Below are 21,251 nucleotides of genomic sequence, written 5' to 3'. Positions count from 1 at the left end.
AATATCCGCTAATTTTGGACTAAATGTTGTTGTTGCGGCGGTCTTCAGTAAGAAGATGCATCCCAACTCAAGTCTCTTCACTTCCAAATGACTATTGCGACCTACATTCATTTCAAGTTACACAATGCATTCAAGCCTTGTACTCCCTCTACAGTTTTTACTCCCACACTTCCTTCCACTTTCGAACTGATGATTCCTTTTTGCATCAGGATGTGTCTTTTCAATTGACCCCTTCTTTCTGTCAAGGTGATCAAAAGTTTATTGTTTCACAATTCCATTTGGTACATCTTCATCAATTATTCGATCTACCCACTTCATCTTCAACATTCTTTTGTAGCACGACACTTCTAAGGTCTGTAGTCCTTCCTTGTCTGAACTGTTAATCGACAACGTTTCACTTCCGTACAAGATTGCACTCCAGACATATCCCTTCAGTAAAGTATTTCTGACACATAAAATTATGTTTGATATGTTAACACATTTCTGTTCTTCAGAAATACGTTTCTTTCTATTGCAAGTCTTCATTTCATATCCACTCTACTTTGGCCACCGTCAGATATTTTGCTGCCAAACAGAAACTGTCACCTACTAATTTTACTGCCTCATTTTGTAGTCTAATTCTCTCAGCATCACCTGATTTGATTAGACTATATTCCATTATCCTTATTTTACGTTTGTTCATATTCATCTACTAACTTCTTTTCAAGACACTGTCTGTTCCGTTTAACTAATTTTACCGTCTCACAGATATATATATATATATATATATATATATATATATATATATGTACACTCCTGGAAATGGAAAAAAGAACACATTGACACCGGTGTGTCAGACCCACCATACTTGCTCCGGACACTGCGAGAGGGCTGTACAAGCAATGATCACACGCACGGCACAGCGGACACACCAGGAACCGCGGTGTTGGCCGTCGAATGGCGCTAGCTGCGCAGCATTTGTGCACCGCCGCCGTCAGTGTCAGCCAGTTTGCCGTGGCATACGGAGCTCCATCGCAGTCTTTAACACTGGTAGTATACGGACTTTGAGCGAGGGCGTATAGTGGGCATGCGGGAGGCCGGGTGGACGTACCACCGAATTGCTCAACACGTGGGGCGTGAGGTCTCCACAGTACGTCGATGTTGTCGCCAGTGGTCGGCGGAAGGTGCACGTGCCCGTCGACCTGGGACCGGACCGCAGCGACGCACGGATGCACGCCAAGACCGTAGGATCCTACGCAGTGCCGTAGGGGACCGCACCGCCACTTCCCAGCAAATTAGGGACACTGTTGCTCCTGGGGTATCGGCGAGGACCATTCGCAACCGTCTCCATGAAGCTGGGCTACGGTCCCGCACACCGTTAGGCCGTCTTCCGCTCACGCCCCAACATCGTGCAGCCCGCCTCCAGTGGTGTCGCGACAGGCGTGAATGGAGGGACGAATGGAGACGTGTCGTCTTCAGCGATGAGAGTCGCTTCTGCCTTGGTGCCAATGATGGTCGTATGCGTGTTTGGCGCCGTGCAGGTGAGCGCCACAATCAGGACTGCATACGACCGAGGCACACAGGGCCAACACCCGGCATCATGGTGAGGGGAGCGATCTCCTACACTGGCCGTACACCACTGGTGATCGTCGAGGAGACACTGAATAGTGCACGGTACATCCAAACCGTCATCGAACCCATCGTTCTATCATTCCTAGACCGGCAAGGGAACTTGCTGTTCCAACAGGACAATGCACGTCCGCATGTATCCCGTGCCACCCAACGTGCTCTAGAAGGTGTAAGTCAACTACCCTGGCCAGCAAGATCTCCGGATCTGTCCCCCATTGAGCATGTTTGGGACTGGATGAAGCGTCGTCTCACGCGGTCTGCACGTCCAGCACGAACGCTGGTCCAACTGAGGCGCCAGGTGGAAATGGCATGGCAAGCCGTTCCACAGGACTACATCCAGCATCTCTACGATCGTCTCCATGGGAGAATAGCAGCCTGCATTGTTGCGAAAGGTGGATATACACTGTACTAGTGCCGACATTGTGCATGCTCTGTTGCCTGTGTCTATGTGCCTGTGGTTCTGTCAGTGTGATCATGTGATGTATCTGACCCCAGGAATGTGTCAATAAAGTTTCCCCCTCCTGGGACAATGAATTCACGGTGTTCTTATTTCAATTTCCAGGAGTGTATATAACTTCTGCAATAGGGAGATAGGTTACCAGCATAGCAAGCTAGTTCGCAGATTCAGTATTAAATTAAGTGTTCCTACGTTCCTCCGGAACCCAAATTAATCTTCCTCAAGGCCATCTTTACTGGGTTTTCGATTCTTCAGTAAATAATTCCTTTCATTATTTTGCACCTGTCATAAGTTAGCACTCGCCTTCTTTGTTGTTGGAAATGTTACTTTCTTCTTGAAGTCCGAGGGTATGTCACCTATGTCCTATATCTTGTACACCAGTTGGGATAATTTCACACTGTTCAATTTGTGAATTAAGAACACCAGGTAAAAATATTTTTTAAGTCTCATGACCACAATAATGTATTTTTGTACACCATAGACCAAACTACTGCTAACCCTATGACTATTAATTGTGAGTCGCATCTGTTTCTTTCTATGTCCTGAGCCACCACAGAGAAATATTCTAATTGTAAAAGCCCCGCTTCACGAAAATGCCTAGCCATACAATTCACACCCACCCGCTAGTTTAGGCAAATACTAACAGTTTTCCGGCGCCTAGACAGGCGCAGTTACATCCTCGAAGAAAAACTACACTGCCTTGTATGCCTTCATACAACCGTTGTAATTCGAAGGTTGTATCAGTGCTATAATGTACTATACGCACCACCCCTCAGCGTAACTATCCGCTCACGAATTACCAGTGGCGTTTTCTTTTATTACATTTAAACTACACTGAATAAAAAATACATAAAATGAATATGCTAATGAGCTACTCAAAGCATTACAAAAAACGCAACTCTTATAAGAACAGTTACTTTAGGAGATGGATAATTACGAGTTCTCCTTTGGTGCGATTATTTACAGAGTAAAAGATGCATTTGCCTTCATCTCATTTGTTAAGATCATTCTGATCGCCCACGAGGAATATCGAATGAACCGACAGCTGTCTGTTGCCATGCCTTGAACTCGCAGCGGACGTATGCATGCAAATGTAGGCACACGGCAGCATGCTTACTATTGCTATCTGAAATTCGAAGTTCGAATGAAAATTTCTTCTGTCACGCAGGCCTTACAGCAAGCAAGAAGAATAATCTCACAGTGTCTCTTATTAGATAATAATTGTAACAGTATTTAGAGGTTGAATCTGTAATTAAAACTGCTATTGTGTGAATAGAAGTATTATGCGTGTGCTGTTGGAATTTATCGAAACTACTCGCTGAGACTTCGAATTCGTTTAATGAATGGTTATGTTACGATCATAGTCAATACGAAAACATGTGTGCTTGCATTGAGGTGTGTCTTTCACAAGTCCGCGAAATTTGGTGTTTCGAATTGTGCACAAAATGTTCAGAAATGGAATATAATAACAAGGAATCCGAAGGAATGCCACGATTTAACTTGAATGTGATTCCGATATCTTCAGGTTAATAAAAATGTGAAGTTAAAAAGAAATAAGAGTTAAAAGCAAAGTTTTTTCACCACGGTATATTCGTAGCACTGTTCCACAAGTACAGAAAAATTTGGCTCCTTAGATCCTTTGCAGTTGGCGTCTTTCTCTGATCTCGCTAAACACGTATGGTCGAAGACAGCTTTGCATCCTTGCGTTTGCAAAACTGACAGAAATTCACATCTGCTTTTACGTCTTTATGCACATAATGGAGTAATTCACTGCACTTTATTAATTTGAAGAATTATTTTACAAATTCTCCTGTCAGCTAACGTCTTTCTTAAGTAGCAAAAATTTGGATGCTGCTCTAATTGAAATTGCTACCTATGGTTGCGGTTAAGAGGTTAATAAAAATGTGAAGTTAAAAAGAAATAACAGTTAAAAGCAAAGTTTTTTCACCACGTGATATTCGTAGCAGAGTTCCACAAGTGCAGAAAAATTTGGCTCTTTAGGTCCTTTGCAGTTGGCGTCTCTCTCTGATCTCGCTAAACACGTATGGTCGAAGACAGCTTTGCATCCTTGCGTTTGAAAACTGACAGAAATTCACATCTGCTTTTACGTCTTTATGCACATAATGGAGTAATTCACTGCACTTTATTAATTTGAAGAATTATTTTACAAATTCTCCTGTCAGCTAACGTCTTTCTTAAGTAGCAAAAATTTGGATGCTGCTAATTGAAATTGCTACCTATGGTTGCGGTTAAGAGGTTAATAAAAATGTGAAGTTAAAAAGAAATAACAGTTAAAAGCAAAGTTTTTTCACCACGTGATATCCGTAGCAGAGTTCCACAAGTGCAGAAAAATTTGGCTCTTTAGGTCCTTTGCAGTTGGCGTCTCTCTCTGATCTCGCTAAACACGTATAGTCGAAGACAGCTTTGCATCCTTGCGTTTGCAAAACAGACAGAAATTCACATCTGCTTTTACGTCTTTATGCACATAATGGAGTAATTCACTGCACTTTATTAATTTGAAGAATTATTTTACAAATTCTCCTGTCAGCTAACGTCTTTCTTAAGTAGCAAAAATTTGGATGCTGCTAATTGAAATTGCTACCTCTTGTTGCGGTTAAGAGGTTAATAAAAATGTGAAGTTAAAAATAAATAACAGTTAATAGCAAAGTTTTTTCACCACGTGATATTCGTCGCAGAGTTCCACAAGTGCAGAAAAATTTGGCTCTTTAGGTCCTTTGCAGTTGGCATCTCTCTCTGATCTCGCTAAACACGTATGGTCGAAGACAGCTTTGCATCCTTGCGTTTGCAAAACTGACAGAAATTCACATCTGCTTTTACGTCTTTATGCACATAATGGAGTAATTCACTGCACTTTATTAATTTGAAGAATTATTTTACAAATTCTCCTGTCAGCTAACGTCTTTCTTAAGTAGCAAAAATTTGGATGCTGCTCTAATTGAAATTGCTACCTATGGTTGCGGTTAAGAGGTTAATAAAAATGTGAAGTTAAAAAGAAATAACAGTTAAAAGCAAAGTTTTTTCACCACGTGATATTCGTAGCAGAGTTCCACAAGTGCAGAAAAATTTGGCTCTTTAGGTCCTTTGCAGTTGGCGTCTCTCTCTGATCTCGCTAAACACGTATGGTCGAAGACAGCTTTGCATCCTTGCGTTTGAAAACTGACAGAAATTCACATCTGCTTTTACGTCTTTATGCACATAATGGAGTAATTCACTGCACTTTATTAATTTGAAGAATTATTTTACAAATTCTCCTGTCAGCTAACGTCTTTCTTAAGTAGCAAAAATTTGGATGCTGCTAATTGAAATTGCTACCTCTTGTTGCGGTTAAGAGGTTAATAAAAATGTGAAGTTAAAAAGATATAACAGTTAAAAGCAAAGTTTTTTCACCACGTGATATTCGTAGCAGAGTTCCACAAGTGCAGAAAAATTTGGCTCTTTAGGTCCTTTGCAGTTGGCGTCTCTCTCTGATCTCGCTAAACACGTATGGTCGAAGACAGCTTTGCATCCTTGCGTTTGCAAAACTGACAGAAATTCACATCTGCTTTTACGTCTTTATGCACATAATGGAGTAATTCACTGCACTTTATTAATTTGAAGAATTATTTTACAAATTCTCCTGTCAGCTAACGTCTTTCTTAAGTAGCAAAAATTTGGATGCTGCTAATTGAAATTGCTACCTCTTGTTGCGGTTAAGAGGTTAATAAAAATGTGAAGTTAAAAAGAAATAACAGTTAAAAGCAAAGTTTTTTCACCACGTGATATTCGTAGCAGAGTTCCACAAGTGCAGAAAAATTTGGCTCTTTAGGTCCTTTGCAGTTGGCGTCTCTCTCTGATCTCGCTAAACACGTATGGTCGAAGACAGCTTTGCATCCTTGCGTTTGCAAAACTGACAGAAATTCACATCTGCTTTTACGTCTTTATGCACATAATGGAGTAATTCACTGCACTTTATTAATTTGAAGAATTATTTTACAAATTCTCCTGTCAGCTAACGTCTTTCTTAAGTAGCAAAAATTTGGATGCTGCTAATTGAAATTGCTACCTCTTGTTGCGGTTAAGAGGTTAATAAAAATGTGAAGTTAAAAATAAATAACAGTTAATAGCAAAGTTTTTTCACCACGTGATATTCGTAGCAGAGTTCCACAAGAGCAGAAAAATTTGGCTCTTTAGGTCCTTTGCAGTTGGCGTCTCTCTCTGATGTCGCTGAACACGTATGGTCGAAGACAGCTTTGCATCCTTGCGTTTGCAAAACTGACAGAAATTCACATCTGCTTTTACGTCTTTATGCACATAATGGAGTAATTCACTGCACTTTATTAATTTGAAGAATTATTTTACAAATTCTCCTGTCAGCTAACGTCTTTCTTAAGTAGCAAAAATTTGGATGCTGCTCTGATTGAAATTGCTACCTATGGTTGCGGTTAAGAGGTTAATAAAAATGTGAAGTTAAAAAGAAATAACAGTTAAAAGCAAAGTTTTTTCACCACGTGATGTTCGTAGCAGAGTTCCACAAGTGCAGAAAAATTTGGCTCTTTAGGTCCTTTGCAGTTGGCGTCTCTCTCTGATCTCGCTAAACACGTATGGTCGAAGACAGCTTTGCATCCTTGCGTTTGCAAAACTGACAGAAATTCACATCTGCTTTTACGTCTTTATGCACATAATGGAGTAATTCACTGCACTTTATTAATTTGAAGAATTATTTTACAAATTCTCCTGTCAGCTAACGTCTTTCTTAAGTAGCAAAAATTTGGATGCTGCTCTAATTGAAATTGCTACCTATGGTTGCGGTTAAGAGGTTAATAAAAATGTGAAGTTAAAAAGAAATAACAGTTAAAAGCAAAGTTTTTTCACCACGTGATATTCGTAGCAGAGTTCCACAAGTGCAGAAAAATTTGGCTCTTTAGGTCCTTTGCAGTTGGCGTCTCTCTCTGATCTCGCTAAACACGTATGGTCGAAGACAGCTTTGCATCCTTGCGTTTGAAAACTGACAGAAATTCACATCTGCTTTTACGTCTTTATGCACATAATGGAGTAATTCACTGCACTTTATTAATTTGAAGAATTATTTTACAAATTCTCCTGTCAGCTAACGTCTTTCTTAAGTAGCAAAAATTTGGATGCTGCTAATTGAAATTGCTACCTCTTGTTGCGGTTAAGAGGTTAATAAAAATGTGAAGTTAAAAAGATATAACAGTTAAAAGCAAAGTTTTTTCACCACGTGATATTCGTAGCAGAGTTCCACAAGTGCAGAAAAATTTGGCTCTTTAGGTCCTTTGCAGTTGGCGTCTCTCTCTGATCTCGCTAAACACGTATGGTCGAAGACAGCTTTGCATCCTTGCGTTTGCAAAACTGACAGAAATTCACATCTGCTTTTACGTCTTTATGCACATAATGGAGTAATTCACTGCACTTTATTAATTTGAAGAATTATTTTACAAATTCTCCTGTCAGCTAACGTCTTTCTTAAGTAGCAAAAATTTGGATGCTGCTAATTGAAATTGCTACCTCTTGTTGCGGTTAAGAGGTTAATAAAAATGTGAAGTTAAAAAGAAATAACAGTTAAAAGCAAAGTTTTTTCACCACGTGATATTCGTAGCAGAGTTCCACAAGTGCAGAAAAATTTGGCTCTTTAGGTCCTTTGCAGTTGGCGTCTCTCTCTGATCTCGCTAAACACGTATGGTCGAAGACAGCTTTGCATCCTTGCGTTTGCAAAACTGACAGAAATTCACATCTGCTTTTACGTCTTTATGCACATAATGGAGTAATTCACTGCACTTTATTAATTTGAAGAATTATTTTACAAATTCTCCTGTCAGCTAACGTCTTTCTTAAGTAGCAAAAATTTGGATGCTGCTAATTGAAATTGCTACCTCTTGTTGCGGTTAAGAGGTTAATAAAAATGTGAAGTTAAAAAGAAATAACAGTTAATAGCAAAGTTTTTTCACCACGTGATATTCGTAGCAGAGTTCCACAAGAGCAGAAAAATTTGGCTCTTTAGGTCCTTTGCAGTTGGCGTCTCTCTCTGATGTCGCTAAACACGTATGGTCGAAGACAGCTTTGCATCCTTGCGTTTGCAAAACTGACAGAAATTCACATCTGCTTTTACGTCTTTATGCACATAATGGAGTAATTCACTGCACTTTATTAATTTGAAGAATTATTTTACAAATTCTCCTGTCAGCTAACGTCTTTCTTAAGTAGCAAAAATTTGGATGCTGCTCTGATTGAAATTGCTACCTATGGTTGCGGTTAAGAGGTTAATAAAAATGTGAAGTTAAAAAGAAATAACAGTTAAAAGCAAAGTTTTTTCACCACGTGATGTTCGTAGCAGAGTTCCACAAGTGCAGAAAAATTTGGCTCTTTAGGTCCTTTGCAGTTGGCGTCTCTCTCTGATCTCGCTAAACACGTATGGTCGAAGACAGCTTTGCATCCTTGCGTTTGCAAAACTGACAGAAATTCACATCTGCTTTTACGTCTTTATGCACATAATGGAGTAATTCACTGCACTTTATTAATTTGAAGAATTATTTTACAAATTCTCCTGTCAGCTAACGTCTTTCTTAAGTAGCAAAAATTTGGATGCTGCTAATTGAAATTGCTACCTCTTGTTGCGGTTAAGAGGTTAATAAAAATGTGAAGTTAAAAAGAAATACCAGTTAAAAGCAAAGTTTTTTCACCACGTGATATTCGTAGCAGAGTTCCACAAGTGCAGAAAAATTTGGCTCTTTAGGTCCTTTGCAGTTGGCGCCTCTCTCTGATCTCGCTAAACACGTATGGTCGAAGACAGCTTTGCATCCTTGCGTTTGCAAAACTGACAGAAATTCACATCTGCTTTTACGTCTTTATGCACATAATGGAGTAATTCACTGCACTTTATTAATTTGAAGAATTATTTTACAAATTCTCCTGTCAGCTAACGTCTTTCTTAAGTAGCAAAAATTTGGATGCTGCTCTAATTGAAATTGCTACCTATGGTTGCGGTTAAGAGGTTAATAAAAATGTGAAGTTAAAAAGATATAACAGTTAAAAGCAAAGTTTTTTCACCACGTGATATTCGTAGCAGAGTTCCACAAGTGCAGAAAAATTTGGCTCTTTAGGTCCTTTGCAGTTGGCGTCTCTCTCTGATCTCGCTAAACACGTATGGTCGAAGACAGCTTTGCATCCTTGCGTTTGCAAAACTGACAGAAATTCACATCTGCTTTTACGTCTTTATGCACATAATGGAGTAATTCACTGCACTTTATTAATTTGAAGAATTATTTTACAAATTCTCCTGTCAGCTAACGTCTTTCTTAAGTAGCAAAAATTTGGATGCTGCTAATTGAAATTGCTACCTCTTGTTGCGGTTAAGAGGTTAATAAAAATGTGAAGTTAAAAAGAAATAACAGTTAAAAGCAAAGTTTTTTCACCACGTGATATTCGTAGCAGAGTTCCACAAGTGCAGAAAAATTTGGCTCTTTAGGTCCTTTGCAGTTGGCGTCTCTCTCTGATCTCGCTAAACACGTATGGTCGAAGACAGCTTTGCATCCTTGCGTTTGCAAAACTGACAGAAATTCACATCTGCTTTTACGTCTTTATGCACATAATGGAGTAATTCACTGCACTTTATTAATTTGAAGAATTATTTTACAAATTCTCCTGTCAGCTAACGTCTTTCTTAAGTAGCAAAAATTTGGATGCTGCTAATTGAAATTGCTACCTCTTGTTGCGGTTAAGAGGTTAATAAAAATGTGAAGTTAAAAAGAAATAACAGTTAATAGCAAAGTTTTTTCACCACGTGATATTCGTAGCAGAGTTCCACAAGAGCAGAAAAATTTGGCTCTTTAGGTCCTTTGCAGTTGGCGTCTCTCTCTGATGTCGCTAAACACGTATGGTCGAAGACAGCTTTGCATCCTTGCGTTTGCAAAACTGACAGAAATTCACATCTGCTTTTACGTCTTTATGCACATAATGGAGTAATTCACTGCACTTTATTAATTTGAAGAATTATTTTACAAATTCTCCTGTCAGCTAACGTCTTTCTTAAGTAGCAAAAATTTGGATGCTGCTCTGATTGAAATTGCTACCTATGGTTGCGGTTAAGAGGTTAATAAAAATGTGAAGTTAAAAAGAAATAACAGTTAAAAGCAAAGTTTTTTCACCACGTGATGTTCGTAGCAGAGTTCCACAAGTGCAGAAAAATTTGGCTCTTTAGGTCCTTTGCAGTTGGCGTCTCTCTCTGATCTCGCTAAACACGTATGGTCGAAGACAGCTTTGCATCCTTGCGTTTGCAAAACTGACAGAAATTCACATCTGCTTTTACGTCTTTATGCACATAATGGAGTAATTCACTGCACTTTATTAATTTGAAGAATTATTTTACAAATTCTCCTGTCAGCTAACGTCTTTCTTAAGTAGCAAAAATTTGGATGCTGCTAATTGAAATTGCTACCTATGGTTGCGGTTAAGAGGTTAATAAAAATGTGAAGTTAAAAAGAAATACCAGTTAAAAGCAAAGTTTTTTCACCACGTGATATTCGTAGCAGAGTTCCACAAGTGCAGAAAAATTTGGCTCTTTAGGTCCTTTGCAGTTGGCGTCTCTCTCTGATCTCGCTAAACACGTATGGTCGAAGACAGCTTTGCATCCTTGCGTTTGCAAAACTGACAGAAATTCACATCTGCTTTTACGTCTTTATGCACATAATGGAGTAATTCACTGCACTTTATTAATTTGAAGAATTATTTTACAAATTCTCCTGTCAGCTAACGTCTTTCTTAAGTAGCAAAAATTTGGATGCTGCTCTAATTGAAATTGCTACCTATGGTTGCGGTTAAGAGGTTAATAAAAATGTGAAGTTAAAAAGATATAACAGTTAAAAGCAAAGTTTTTTCACCACGTGATATTCGTAGCAGAGTTCCACAAGTGCAGAAAAATTTGGCTCTTTAGGTCCTTTGCAGTTGGCGTCTCTCTCTGATCTCGCTAAACACGTATGGTCGAAGACAGCTTTGCATCCTTGCGTTTGCAAAACTGACAGAAATTCACATCTGCTTTTACGTCTTTATGCACATAATGGAGTAATTCACTGCACTTTATTAATTTGAAGAATTATTTTACAAATTCTCCTGTCAGCTAACGTCTTTCTTAAGTAGCAAAAATTTGGATGCTGCTAATTGAAATTGCTACCTCTTGTTGCGGTTAAGAGGTTAATAAAAATGTGAAGTTAAAAAGAAATAACAGTTAAAAGCAAAGTTTTTTCACCACGTGATATTCGTAGCAGAGTTCCACAAGTGCAGAAAAATTTGGCTCTTTAGGTCCTTTGCAGTTGGTGTCTCTCTCTGATCTCGCTAAACACGTATGGTCGAAGACAGCTTTGCATCCTTGCGTTTGCAAAACTGACAGAAATTCACATCTGCTTTTACGTCTTTATGCACATAATGGAGTAATTCACTGCACTTTATTAATTTGAAGAATTATTTTACAAATTCTCCTGTCAGCTAACGTCTTTCTTAAGTAGCAAAAATTTGGATGCTGCTAATTGGAATTGCTACCTATGGTTGCGGTTAAGAGGTTAATAAAAATGTGAAGTTAAAAAGAAATAACAGTTAAAAGCAAAGTTTTTTCACCACGTGATATTCGTAGCAGAGTTCCACAAGTGCAGAAAAATTTGGCTCTTTAGGTCCTTTGCAGTTGGCGTCTCTCTCTGATCTCGCTAAACACGTATGGTCGAAGACAGCTTTGCATCCTTGCGTTTGCAAAACTGACAGAAATTCACATCTGCTTTTACGTCTTTATGCACATAATGGAGTAATTCACTGCACTTTATTAATTTGAAGAATTATTTTACAAATTCTCCTGTCAGCTAACGTCTTTCTTAAGTAGCAAAAATTTGGATGCTGCTAATTGAAATTGCTACCTCTTGTTGCGGTTAAGAGGTTAATAAAAATGTGAAGTTAAAAAGAAATAACAGTTAAAAGCAAAGTTTTTTCACCACGTGATATTCGTAGCAGAGTTCCACAAGTGCAGAAAAATTTGGCTCTTTAGGTCCTTTGCAGTTGGCATCTCTCTCTGATCTCGCTAAACACGTATGGTCGAAGACAGCTTTGCATCCTTGCGTTTGCAAAACTGACAGAAATTCACATCTGCTTTTACGTCTTTATGCACATAATGGAGTAATTCACTGCACTTTATTAATTTGAAGAATTATTTTACAAATTCTCCTGTCAGCTACCGTCTTTCTTAAGTAGCAAAAATTTGGATGCTGCTAATTGAAATTGCTACCTCTTGTTGCGGTTAAGAGGTTAATAAAAATGTGAAGTTAAAAAGAAATAACAGTTAAAAGCAAAGTTTTTTCACCACGTGATATTCGTAGCAGAGTTCCACAAGTGCAGAAAAATTTGGCTCTTTAGGTCCTTTGCAGTTGGCGTCTCTCTCTGATCTCGCTAAACACGTATGGTCGAAGACAGCTTTGCATCCTTGCGTTCGCAAAACTGACAGAAATTCACATCTGCTTTTACGTCTTTATGCACATAATGGAGTAATTCACTGCACTTTATTAATTTGAAGAATTATTTTACAAATTCTCCTGTCAGCTAACGTCTTTCTTAAGTAGCAAAAATTTGGATGCTGCTCTAATTGAAATTGCTACCTATGGTTGCGGTTAAGAGGTTAATAAAAATGTGAAGTTAAAAAGAAATAACAGTTAAAAGCAAAGTTTTTTCACCACGTGATATTCGTAGCAGAGTTCCACAAGTGCAGAAAAATTTGGCTCTTTAGGTCCTTTGCAGTTGGCGTCTCTCTCTGATCTCGCTAAACACGTATGGTCGAAGACAGCTTTGCATCCTTGCGTTTGCAAAACTGACAGAAATTCACATCTGCTTTTACGTCTTTATGCACATAATGGAGTAATTCATTGCACTTTATTAATTTGAAGAATTATTTTACAAATTCTCCTGTCAGCTAACGTCTTTCTTAAGTAGCAAAAATTTGGATGCTGCTCTAATTGAAATTGCTACCTATGGTTGCGGTTAAGAGATGGAAAGTTGCAGAAGTTTACTCAGTCAGGAATGTATTTCATGCTGGGCCCCTCTCTCCTTGGGAAACGGACACATTCTATTTAGAACGCTAACTGGGCCACATCGGTTTGGAAGTTGAATCAGACGACAATAGTCTGTAGTGGAAACACCGTGACCGAATTCAAATTTATCTGTGTGACCATACCGTAGTCCTATCTAAAGTCTAAAATATTTATCGTATTACAGGTGTGATAAAGTCAAGGACACTTTAAGGCAGAAGCTCTTTAATGGAGTAAAAGTGTGTCTGCACGTTAATTTTTAATGTTAAATCTCGAAACTACTAAAAGTACGATCAAGGAAGAAAAGAGCTAACATATCATTGTAATTTTGTAGTTAATATTGTAACACGCTGATTTATAATCTTATCTTAGCACTAAAGCTATAACTCCATTCCATGCAATTCCATTTGATACTTGCCTTAGTACTAAGGTTGTAGGAGAAAGCTCCTGCTTTCGAAGCTCGAGCTGGCCCAATATCTTCCTGTTATTAATGGTATGAACATGATAATAATTGTGGTAGCTTGTTTGTGACAATATTTAGGACACGTACAAGGCTCTGTAGCACAAACATGCAGATTTCTAGTCGTGTCGTGGAGTCCCGGACAGGCACCCACTGGAAACGCAAACTCGATGAAATCCGTGTTGCTCATACACTCCTCGTAGTTTATTACTAAAATTGCGTTTTTCGGCATTTCATCATGAATTTCTTACATGAATTTTTTTTCTTTTTCTGTTCAATACTGCGAGAGAAGGGACGTGATACTCTCTATTTTTATCTTTTTTCTTAAAACAAAATACGAACGAAGATTTTGTTTCCTATGTTTTACGTGACATTTCATCTTTCCCTTCACCTTCTTCTCTTAAATTTAAATTTCACTAGCAACAAAACAGTAACTTTTGTTTCATTTTGCACAAGTAAACGGTCCCTTGTGACGCAACCGAAAAACTTGATCTTCATGTCAATATGAGACAATTCAACTACAAAGTAAAGTACATTTGTGGGAAAAATGCTATATCGAGCACTCTGAATCTTGTATAATCTACTGCAAAGAGCTAAAACAAACAAGGACACAAATTTATTTACGTGAATCTGTTCTCTACCAGCTATTGCACAGTAGGAGCTAAGTATTAAAAAACTAGTGTTCGGGGTACCGCGAGCACAAATTACAAGATCTTCAGGTTGGATGGGAACTCTACCGAACCTATATGTGCGTCCTTTGGCATGCTAGGAATGTTCGTTGCAGGGTACAGTTCAAAAGATACTTCGGTCACATCTGACAGTAATCGTTGACACTCACCGGACTTTGAATCTACGGATTTCATTCCTTTTCGATGGGCAAATTCAACCCTGTAAAGAAAAACAATAAGTGTTATCGATGATCTCTTAGATAACTAGAAAACTGATGTGCTGTTAATCATTAATTATTAATTACTGACTAATGAAAAGTCTTATTGAGTGCAATGGATAACATTTACGCTGTCTTATTGTGCTGCGTTGTGTTCAGTAATTCGTCGTATGTAAGGAATGTATTTCTTAACAATTTTTCTTCTTTAGGGGCAGCAGCGTAATATATGTCTGATGACGACATGATTATTAGAATAGATGCACCAAAATAGTTGCTTATTATAACAAATCTTTATTTACGAGAAACTGTTTCGGCATTTATCGCCATTTTCAAGTACGACCAGACTGAAGTGACGTCCATATCACGTCGTTAGTGAACTGTCTTATAACTGTCACTGTTTTAATGAGATGGTAAATGGCGTAATATATTGAAAATAAAATGTTAATCACGGTAGGACAGTAGTTTCATAGTTCCACTGTTACGACGTTTTATTTTCAATATTTGCGTCACTTATCATCTTTTTAAAACAGTGACAGTTGTAAGACAGTTCACTAACGACGTAATATGGACGTGACATCAGTCTAGACGCACTTGACAATGGCGATAAATGCGGAAACAGTCTGTCGTAAAAAAAGATTTGTTGTTATTATAAGCAGCTATTTTTTTGAATCAATTCTAATAAGAATGTGTTTCTATTGCAGTGTTGGTGTTCTTCATTCGTTGTTAGTAACACACCACCTCCACTTTGATAGTTTTTGGTAGAAACTGTATGCACGAAGTAAAGTGTTATTAACGGTATATCATATTTTAAGAAAGCTTGGTTTTCCAAATTTTTTTCAACAGCTGTATAGCCGGTACAGCTCCAGTTCATGTTCTTCATTCATTAAAATTGTATTTCCAGGACTATCTATTTCATACTCATAAAGTCAATCAATCATACGTGCACTAAATTATGTGCTTCCATCACTCTCAAGATCAGATTAACTGTACTGTAGCTTCTATAGCGTGAACTGCTGAGTTCGGATAATAAGTGCATCATGGGGTGAACTCTGAATAATTTCACGTAACGTGTCGAAGCGGATAACCTATACAGGAGTACTTGCCTTGAGGTAGCCTCAGAGCACGCGACGTGTGTTGGTAATGCAAACGAACAGAGGGAATATTTGAAATGTGGTACAGGTCAAAACGGACACCATGCAGAACGCAATGTATGCTTTGTTCACTGTCTGATGAACAGTTTTAACCTATCATGATATTTTGCTTAGGCTGTTATTAATTATGTCTGACTTAACGTTTCACCCAGAAGAGATGGTCCAGCAAGATGTGAGAGATTATTTCTGCAAGAAGTGATTTTTCATGCATTCAAGACGGACATTTTGCAAATACACATCTCAGGTTTGCCGCCCAATAGCATTGTGTAAGTCGCGCAAAATTTCATCCAAGGCCCTGTTCGACATCTTCAGAGCCGAGATCAGAGCATTTCAGAGTTTTGAGATCTTAGCCGTAGCATCGTCCGGAAACAGGCACTTCAAATGGTTCAAATGGCTGTAAGCACTATGAGGTCATCAGTCCCCTAGATTTAGAAGTACTTAAACCTAACTAACTTAAGGACGTCACACACATCCAAGCCCGAGGCAGGATTCGAACCTGCAACCGTAGCAGCCGCGTGGTTGCGGACTGAAGTGCCTAGAACCGCTCGGTCACAACGGCCGGCGAAACAATCACTGCCCGCGCGTCGCCCATCGACTCCCGGCAGAGAGCGATGTTGTGGTCCAGTCAATAGCTGGTTCTAAGTATAACACTTTCTCCGGGCATGCGTGGTTCCTGCTCGTGGCCTCGATAAATTTGCATACCGCTGCTCGAAAATCACTGGTCACGTCTTACAGTAGTAGCAGTCGTAAGGACCTGAACATGACCAAAGTCCTTTCAAAGATGTGATTCTTCAATTTCTTCAGGCGCATTTTATGACGAAATAAATCTCAGGTGAACAGCCTGGTATGAGTGTGCATAGGACACAATAATTCGGCAATCGACCACGTTGCCATCATCAGGTGCGCTGATGTACTGGCCGGCGGTGGGCCGCCCCCATGTATACATACGACAATCCCCCTCCCGCTCCTCCCTCAGGCGCTTCCTATGAGTCGGTGATGTCCCCCCCACCCCCCCACCCCCTCCGCGCGCGGGTGGTCCAGGTACAGCGTCCGTTCTCCCGCCGTCTGGACGCTGCGTCCTAGGTTTTCTCGTTCAGGAGGGTCTGCCGGCACTGCTCTCGTTATTCTTCCTTCCTCCCACGAAGTCGGTACACTCTGGGAAATAATCCGCTTATCAAGTGCAGTAGCCGTATCACTAAGCCATCCGAGCACACTCCCTGGACCGACACAAACTTCTGTATTTTACGCTGTCTACATTCTTATTAGACAACATGAAGTATGGTTTATACGGGGCCTGAAAAATAATGGGAGAGAAATTTGAATTGCGATTTATTTAAATGAAGATCAAACCTGAGGTGTTAAAGTTGGAATGAATGTCAAGCTAAATGTTAATGTGCATCAAAAATAAGTTTTCTCCTTAATTAAGAGTGCCTTTAAATCTCGCTACGCTCAGGACTGTCCAGCTACGCCTATTCTATAATGTAGGTGCGTACAGCCGCCGTAATGCTCGCTCACCTATAGCCGCAGAGACGAATGTCTAATCGAGCGCATGTGTAAACTTGGAGCATAAATTTCCAAAGTTCATAAAATGAGTCAGTTGCACACTTTCGAATAAATATTTATTTATACGACAGTTCTCTTTAACAAAACAATCACTGCTGTATATCAGTTCACAAGACATGACTCCTCAGCGTTTAAATAAACTTAAATCTGTGATTGATTTCGTAACGGCTGGAGCGCAAGAATAAAATTAGATCCGCTCCGACAACACGTCTTTCTATTCCAGTATCTCAAGCCGCATTAAAAAGTATTATTAATCCAGTGTCATGGATGATGTATCAGAAAAAAGTAGCATTATTGACTACACAGAGTTTATTCCCGCAGTCACTTTCTTTCGTTGCCGCAAATACGTTAATTCTAAAATTCTGTTAACGCAGCTGATATACGCAACCCACCTGAAAATAAACACATTACTCATCTCTTAGGTCGATATGTATCATAACATGGTTTTGCAAAAATTCTCATATGCCGCTAGTGGGAAGTATTGCAGCACCCAGTTCAGTTCGTTGAACTAGAACCTGTGCTGCAAAACGCTGTTAACGCAGCTGATACACGCAATCTGTAGTGTCGGTAGCTGGACCGACACCGGGATGTTGATTGCTTAAAAGGAATACTAGACTAACGCTGTGGCCGATAGTGCACGCACGGCATAAAGCAGACGGGCGTGAAGTCTGGAACATGAGAACTTATAAATGAATAAGAAGAAAAGTATGTAGATGCTTAGTACTTATCTTTTAATGGTTCTTTGGAATACATCTCTCTTGAATACTCGTAAGCTATAGGCACTGATACAACTGGCGCCTAGCTAGTTCGTTGCCATTAACTTAGCTGATGGCTATTCTGTCTCTCGGCTAATGAGAGAGAAAGGCTTCGTACAACTGGGCGATAGCTAGGTTCGCGTACAACTGGGCGGTAGCTTGGTTCTCGTACAACTGGGGCGAGTCCACTCTCGTATCACGAGACCTGCCTTGGTGGTGGCGCTAGGTCTGCGATCACAGTGGCGACACGCGGGTCCGACATGTACTACATGGACCGCGGCCGATTTAAGCTACCACCTAGCAAGTGTGGTGTCTGGCGGTGACACCACATTCCTCCCCCGCAAATCGGCGAACGGTCGTGAGATAAGGCTTCCGCCCGCCGTGGGGAGGACCACATGTTGACGTATGCGATGAGGTGGGGAGCCTAACAACAGGCGAGGCTGTGCCACCCGCACCCGGCCATCCGGTCCGAGGGGAGCTAGGAAACGCCTGCAAAACTAGTCCAGGGTGCACGTCAACATGCGGCGTATGCGCCCGTAAAGAAACAGGAGGGGCCAAAGTGTCGACCTCCATTGCGTCGGGGTAGCCGACGCGCGATGACGTCATGTGGTCCGGAGCGGTCGGGAGTTCCATGGCGGAGGACAGCTGGTCACGGGAAGCGATCGGCGGCGCGTGACCCTGGGAGGCGCTTGGCGGCTGCAACGAAGCGTCGAATGCGGGCGCCGGCGGCGGGAGAACAAGCGGCGGCGGCGGCGGCGGCGGCGGCTGCTGCTGCTGCAGCGGCGGCGGCGCGTCGCCATGGGGCAAAACGGAAGGCATCGTCGGTAACACCTGGGGATGAGGCGAGCCAGTAGATGGGTCCCCAGGGCGCTGACCGGACGGCACCGTCGCTGAAAGCAGACGGGGAGCGGCAGAACCCGAGCGACGACAGAGGCGCAGCTGATTGAGATGCCGACGCACCTCACCAGAGGCCCCCAAAACCAAATACATCGCGCGGCCGAGGCAGCGAAGAATGCGCCCTGCGAGCCAACGCCGTGAACCTCGATAGTTGCAATAAAATACCACGTCGCCTGGAGCAAAAGCAGGAGTCTGCCGCTGCGCAGGAACCTGATGCGGCGGATGCAGCAAAGACATCAAGGTGCGATGAGGACGACCGTGGAGCAACTCAGCCGGCGAGCGACCATCTCGGGGCTGAGAGCGATACGAAGACAAAAAGAGCAACAATGCGTCCTCCCGAGAATGCGACTCTTTCAATTTCAACATCTGTGACTTGAAAGTCCGGACCAAACGTTCAGCGGCACCGTTGGACTGAGGCGAAAACGGCGCGGATGTCAGATGTTGAATACCATTGGCCTGGCAGAAAGACTGGAATTCTGCGGACATGAATTGTGGGCCATTGTCGGAAACAATAGTCTGCGGAAGACCTTCAATGCAAAAGATAGCAGACAACGCTTGGATGGTGGCGGAGGACGTCGTGGAAGACATCCGAACAACAAAAGGAAAATTACTGAAGGCGTCGACCAGAACCAACCATCGAGCATTCCAGAATGGACCAGCAAAATCAATGTGCAAGCGTTGCCAAGGGGAAGTGGCTTTTGGCCACGCAAAGACTTTCCGCGGCGGTGCGGACTGTTGTTCGGCACACGCCGGGCACGAAGAACACATATTCGTAATCGCAGCATCGATTCCGAACCAAGTACAGTGCTGACGAGCAAGTTGTTTCGTTCGCACTATACCCCAATGTCCTTGGTGAAGAAGCCGTAAAACAGAGGACTGTAACGAACGTGGGACCACGACTCTGGACTGATCATTATCAGAACGCAACAACAAAACACCACGTCGAACAAAAAGTCTCTCTTTGTGAGCAAAAAATCGGCGAACCAACGGATCCTCGATCCGAGACTTTGACAAAGGCCATTGCGTAGCAACAAAACGTAAAACAGTAGCAAGGACAGGGTCAGCAGCTGTGGCTGTAGCGACACGACGAAAATCAATCGGAAACGATTCGACCACTTCATCGGTTTCCGAATCAATGAACATGCAAGCAAGTTCGAAAGAATCGAATGCTTTATCCTCAGCAACAGGCAAACGGGACAACGCATCGGCGTTTCCGTGCTTAGCAGTGGACCGATACAAGATATCGTAGCGGTACTGCGAGAGGAAAATAGACCAGCGAATGAATTTCTGCGCTGTACGTGGAGATACAGGCTTGGACGGATGAAAAAGCGATGTCAAAGGTTTGTGGTCTGTGATGATGGTAAAGTGACGACCATACAAGAAATCATGGAACTTAGTAACACCAAACACGAGAGCTAAAGCTTCTTTCTCTACCTGTGAATAATTTCTTTGCGCAGACGAGAGCAATTTGGACGCAAAGGCAATAGGGCGATCATGGGAGCCAACTTTGTGCGCAAGCACAGCACCGATCCCGAAATCTGATGCATCTACCATCAACAAAAGGGGTTTCTGGGGATCGAATGGCGTAAGGCAAGTATTAGAAAGCAACGCCGATTTCAACTGGCGAAAAGCGCGTTCACATTCCGTCGTCCAGACGAACGGAACACCTTTACGGCGTAAGCGATGAAGCGGAGCTGAAATGGAAGAGGCATTGCGCACATATTTATGATAATAGTTAACTTTACCCAACACACTCTGTAGCTGTTTCAGATTTTGAGGGGAAGGCAAATCGTGTATGGCACGGAGGTGCTCTGGACTCGGATGTATGCCTTGGGCATTAATGACATGTCCCAGGTATGGTAAGTCACGAGCAAAAAACACACATTTGTCCTTCCTCAAGCGAAGACCATTTTGCCGCAAGACCTGAAATAATGTTCGTAAATTCGCAAGATGATCTTCTTCTGTCTGTCCGGAGATCACTATATCGTCCAGATAGTTTGCTGCAGTAGGGACCGACGCACAAATAGTTTGTAAATATTGCTGAAACAAGGCAGGGGCGGATGCACACCCGAATGGCAGTCTTTTGAAGCGGTACAATCCAAGATGCGTGTTAACCACCAATACGCGCTGGGATTCGTCGTCCACCGGTATTTGCAAGTACGCATCGGCTAGGTCCAACTTTGAAAAATATTTTCCCGGGCACAGTTTAGCAAAAAGATCTTCCGGGCGGGGCAAAGGAAAAGTAGCAGTCACTAGCTGTGGATTCACTGTGGCCTTGAAGTCCACGCAAAGTCTCAATTTTCCGGAAGGTTTTGGCAAAATTACTAAGGGTGAGGCCCAGAGAGAAGCTTGCACACGTTCAATTACACCCTGTGATTCGAGATCGTGTAACGTTCTTGCGA

The 21,251-nt window shown here is 41.3% G+C and overlaps 1 protein-coding gene across 2 annotated transcripts in view; it reads right to left on the bottom strand.

Moving 5' to 3' along the window:
• The window catches only part of LOC124801333 (GTP-binding protein Rhes-like), a 454,864-nt gene that overhangs the window by 201,308 nt on the left and 232,305 nt on the right, over positions 1 to 21,251 (bottom strand). The window contains exon 2 of one of the 2 annotated variants that reach the window (XM_047263065.1): positions 14,436 to 14,485. The exons of the other annotated variant lie outside the window; for it this stretch is intronic. Within the exon in view, the coding sequence (XP_047119021.1) occupies positions 14,436 to 14,460 (25 nt within the window). The 5' untranslated portion in view covers positions 14,461 to 14,485. The remainder of the gene's footprint in view (positions 1 to 14,435; positions 14,486 to 21,251) is intronic. 2 annotated transcript variants of the gene reach the window in all.

The sequence above is a fragment of the Schistocerca piceifrons genome, chromosome 1 (assembly GCF_021461385.2).
Source record: "Schistocerca piceifrons isolate TAMUIC-IGC-003096 chromosome 1, iqSchPice1.1, whole genome shotgun sequence".
Lineage (NCBI taxonomy): Eukaryota > Metazoa > Arthropoda > Insecta > Orthoptera > Acrididae > Schistocerca > Schistocerca piceifrons.
The sequence above is the reverse complement of the archived record's forward strand: the minus strand, read 5'-3'. Positions and strand labels throughout refer to the sequence as shown.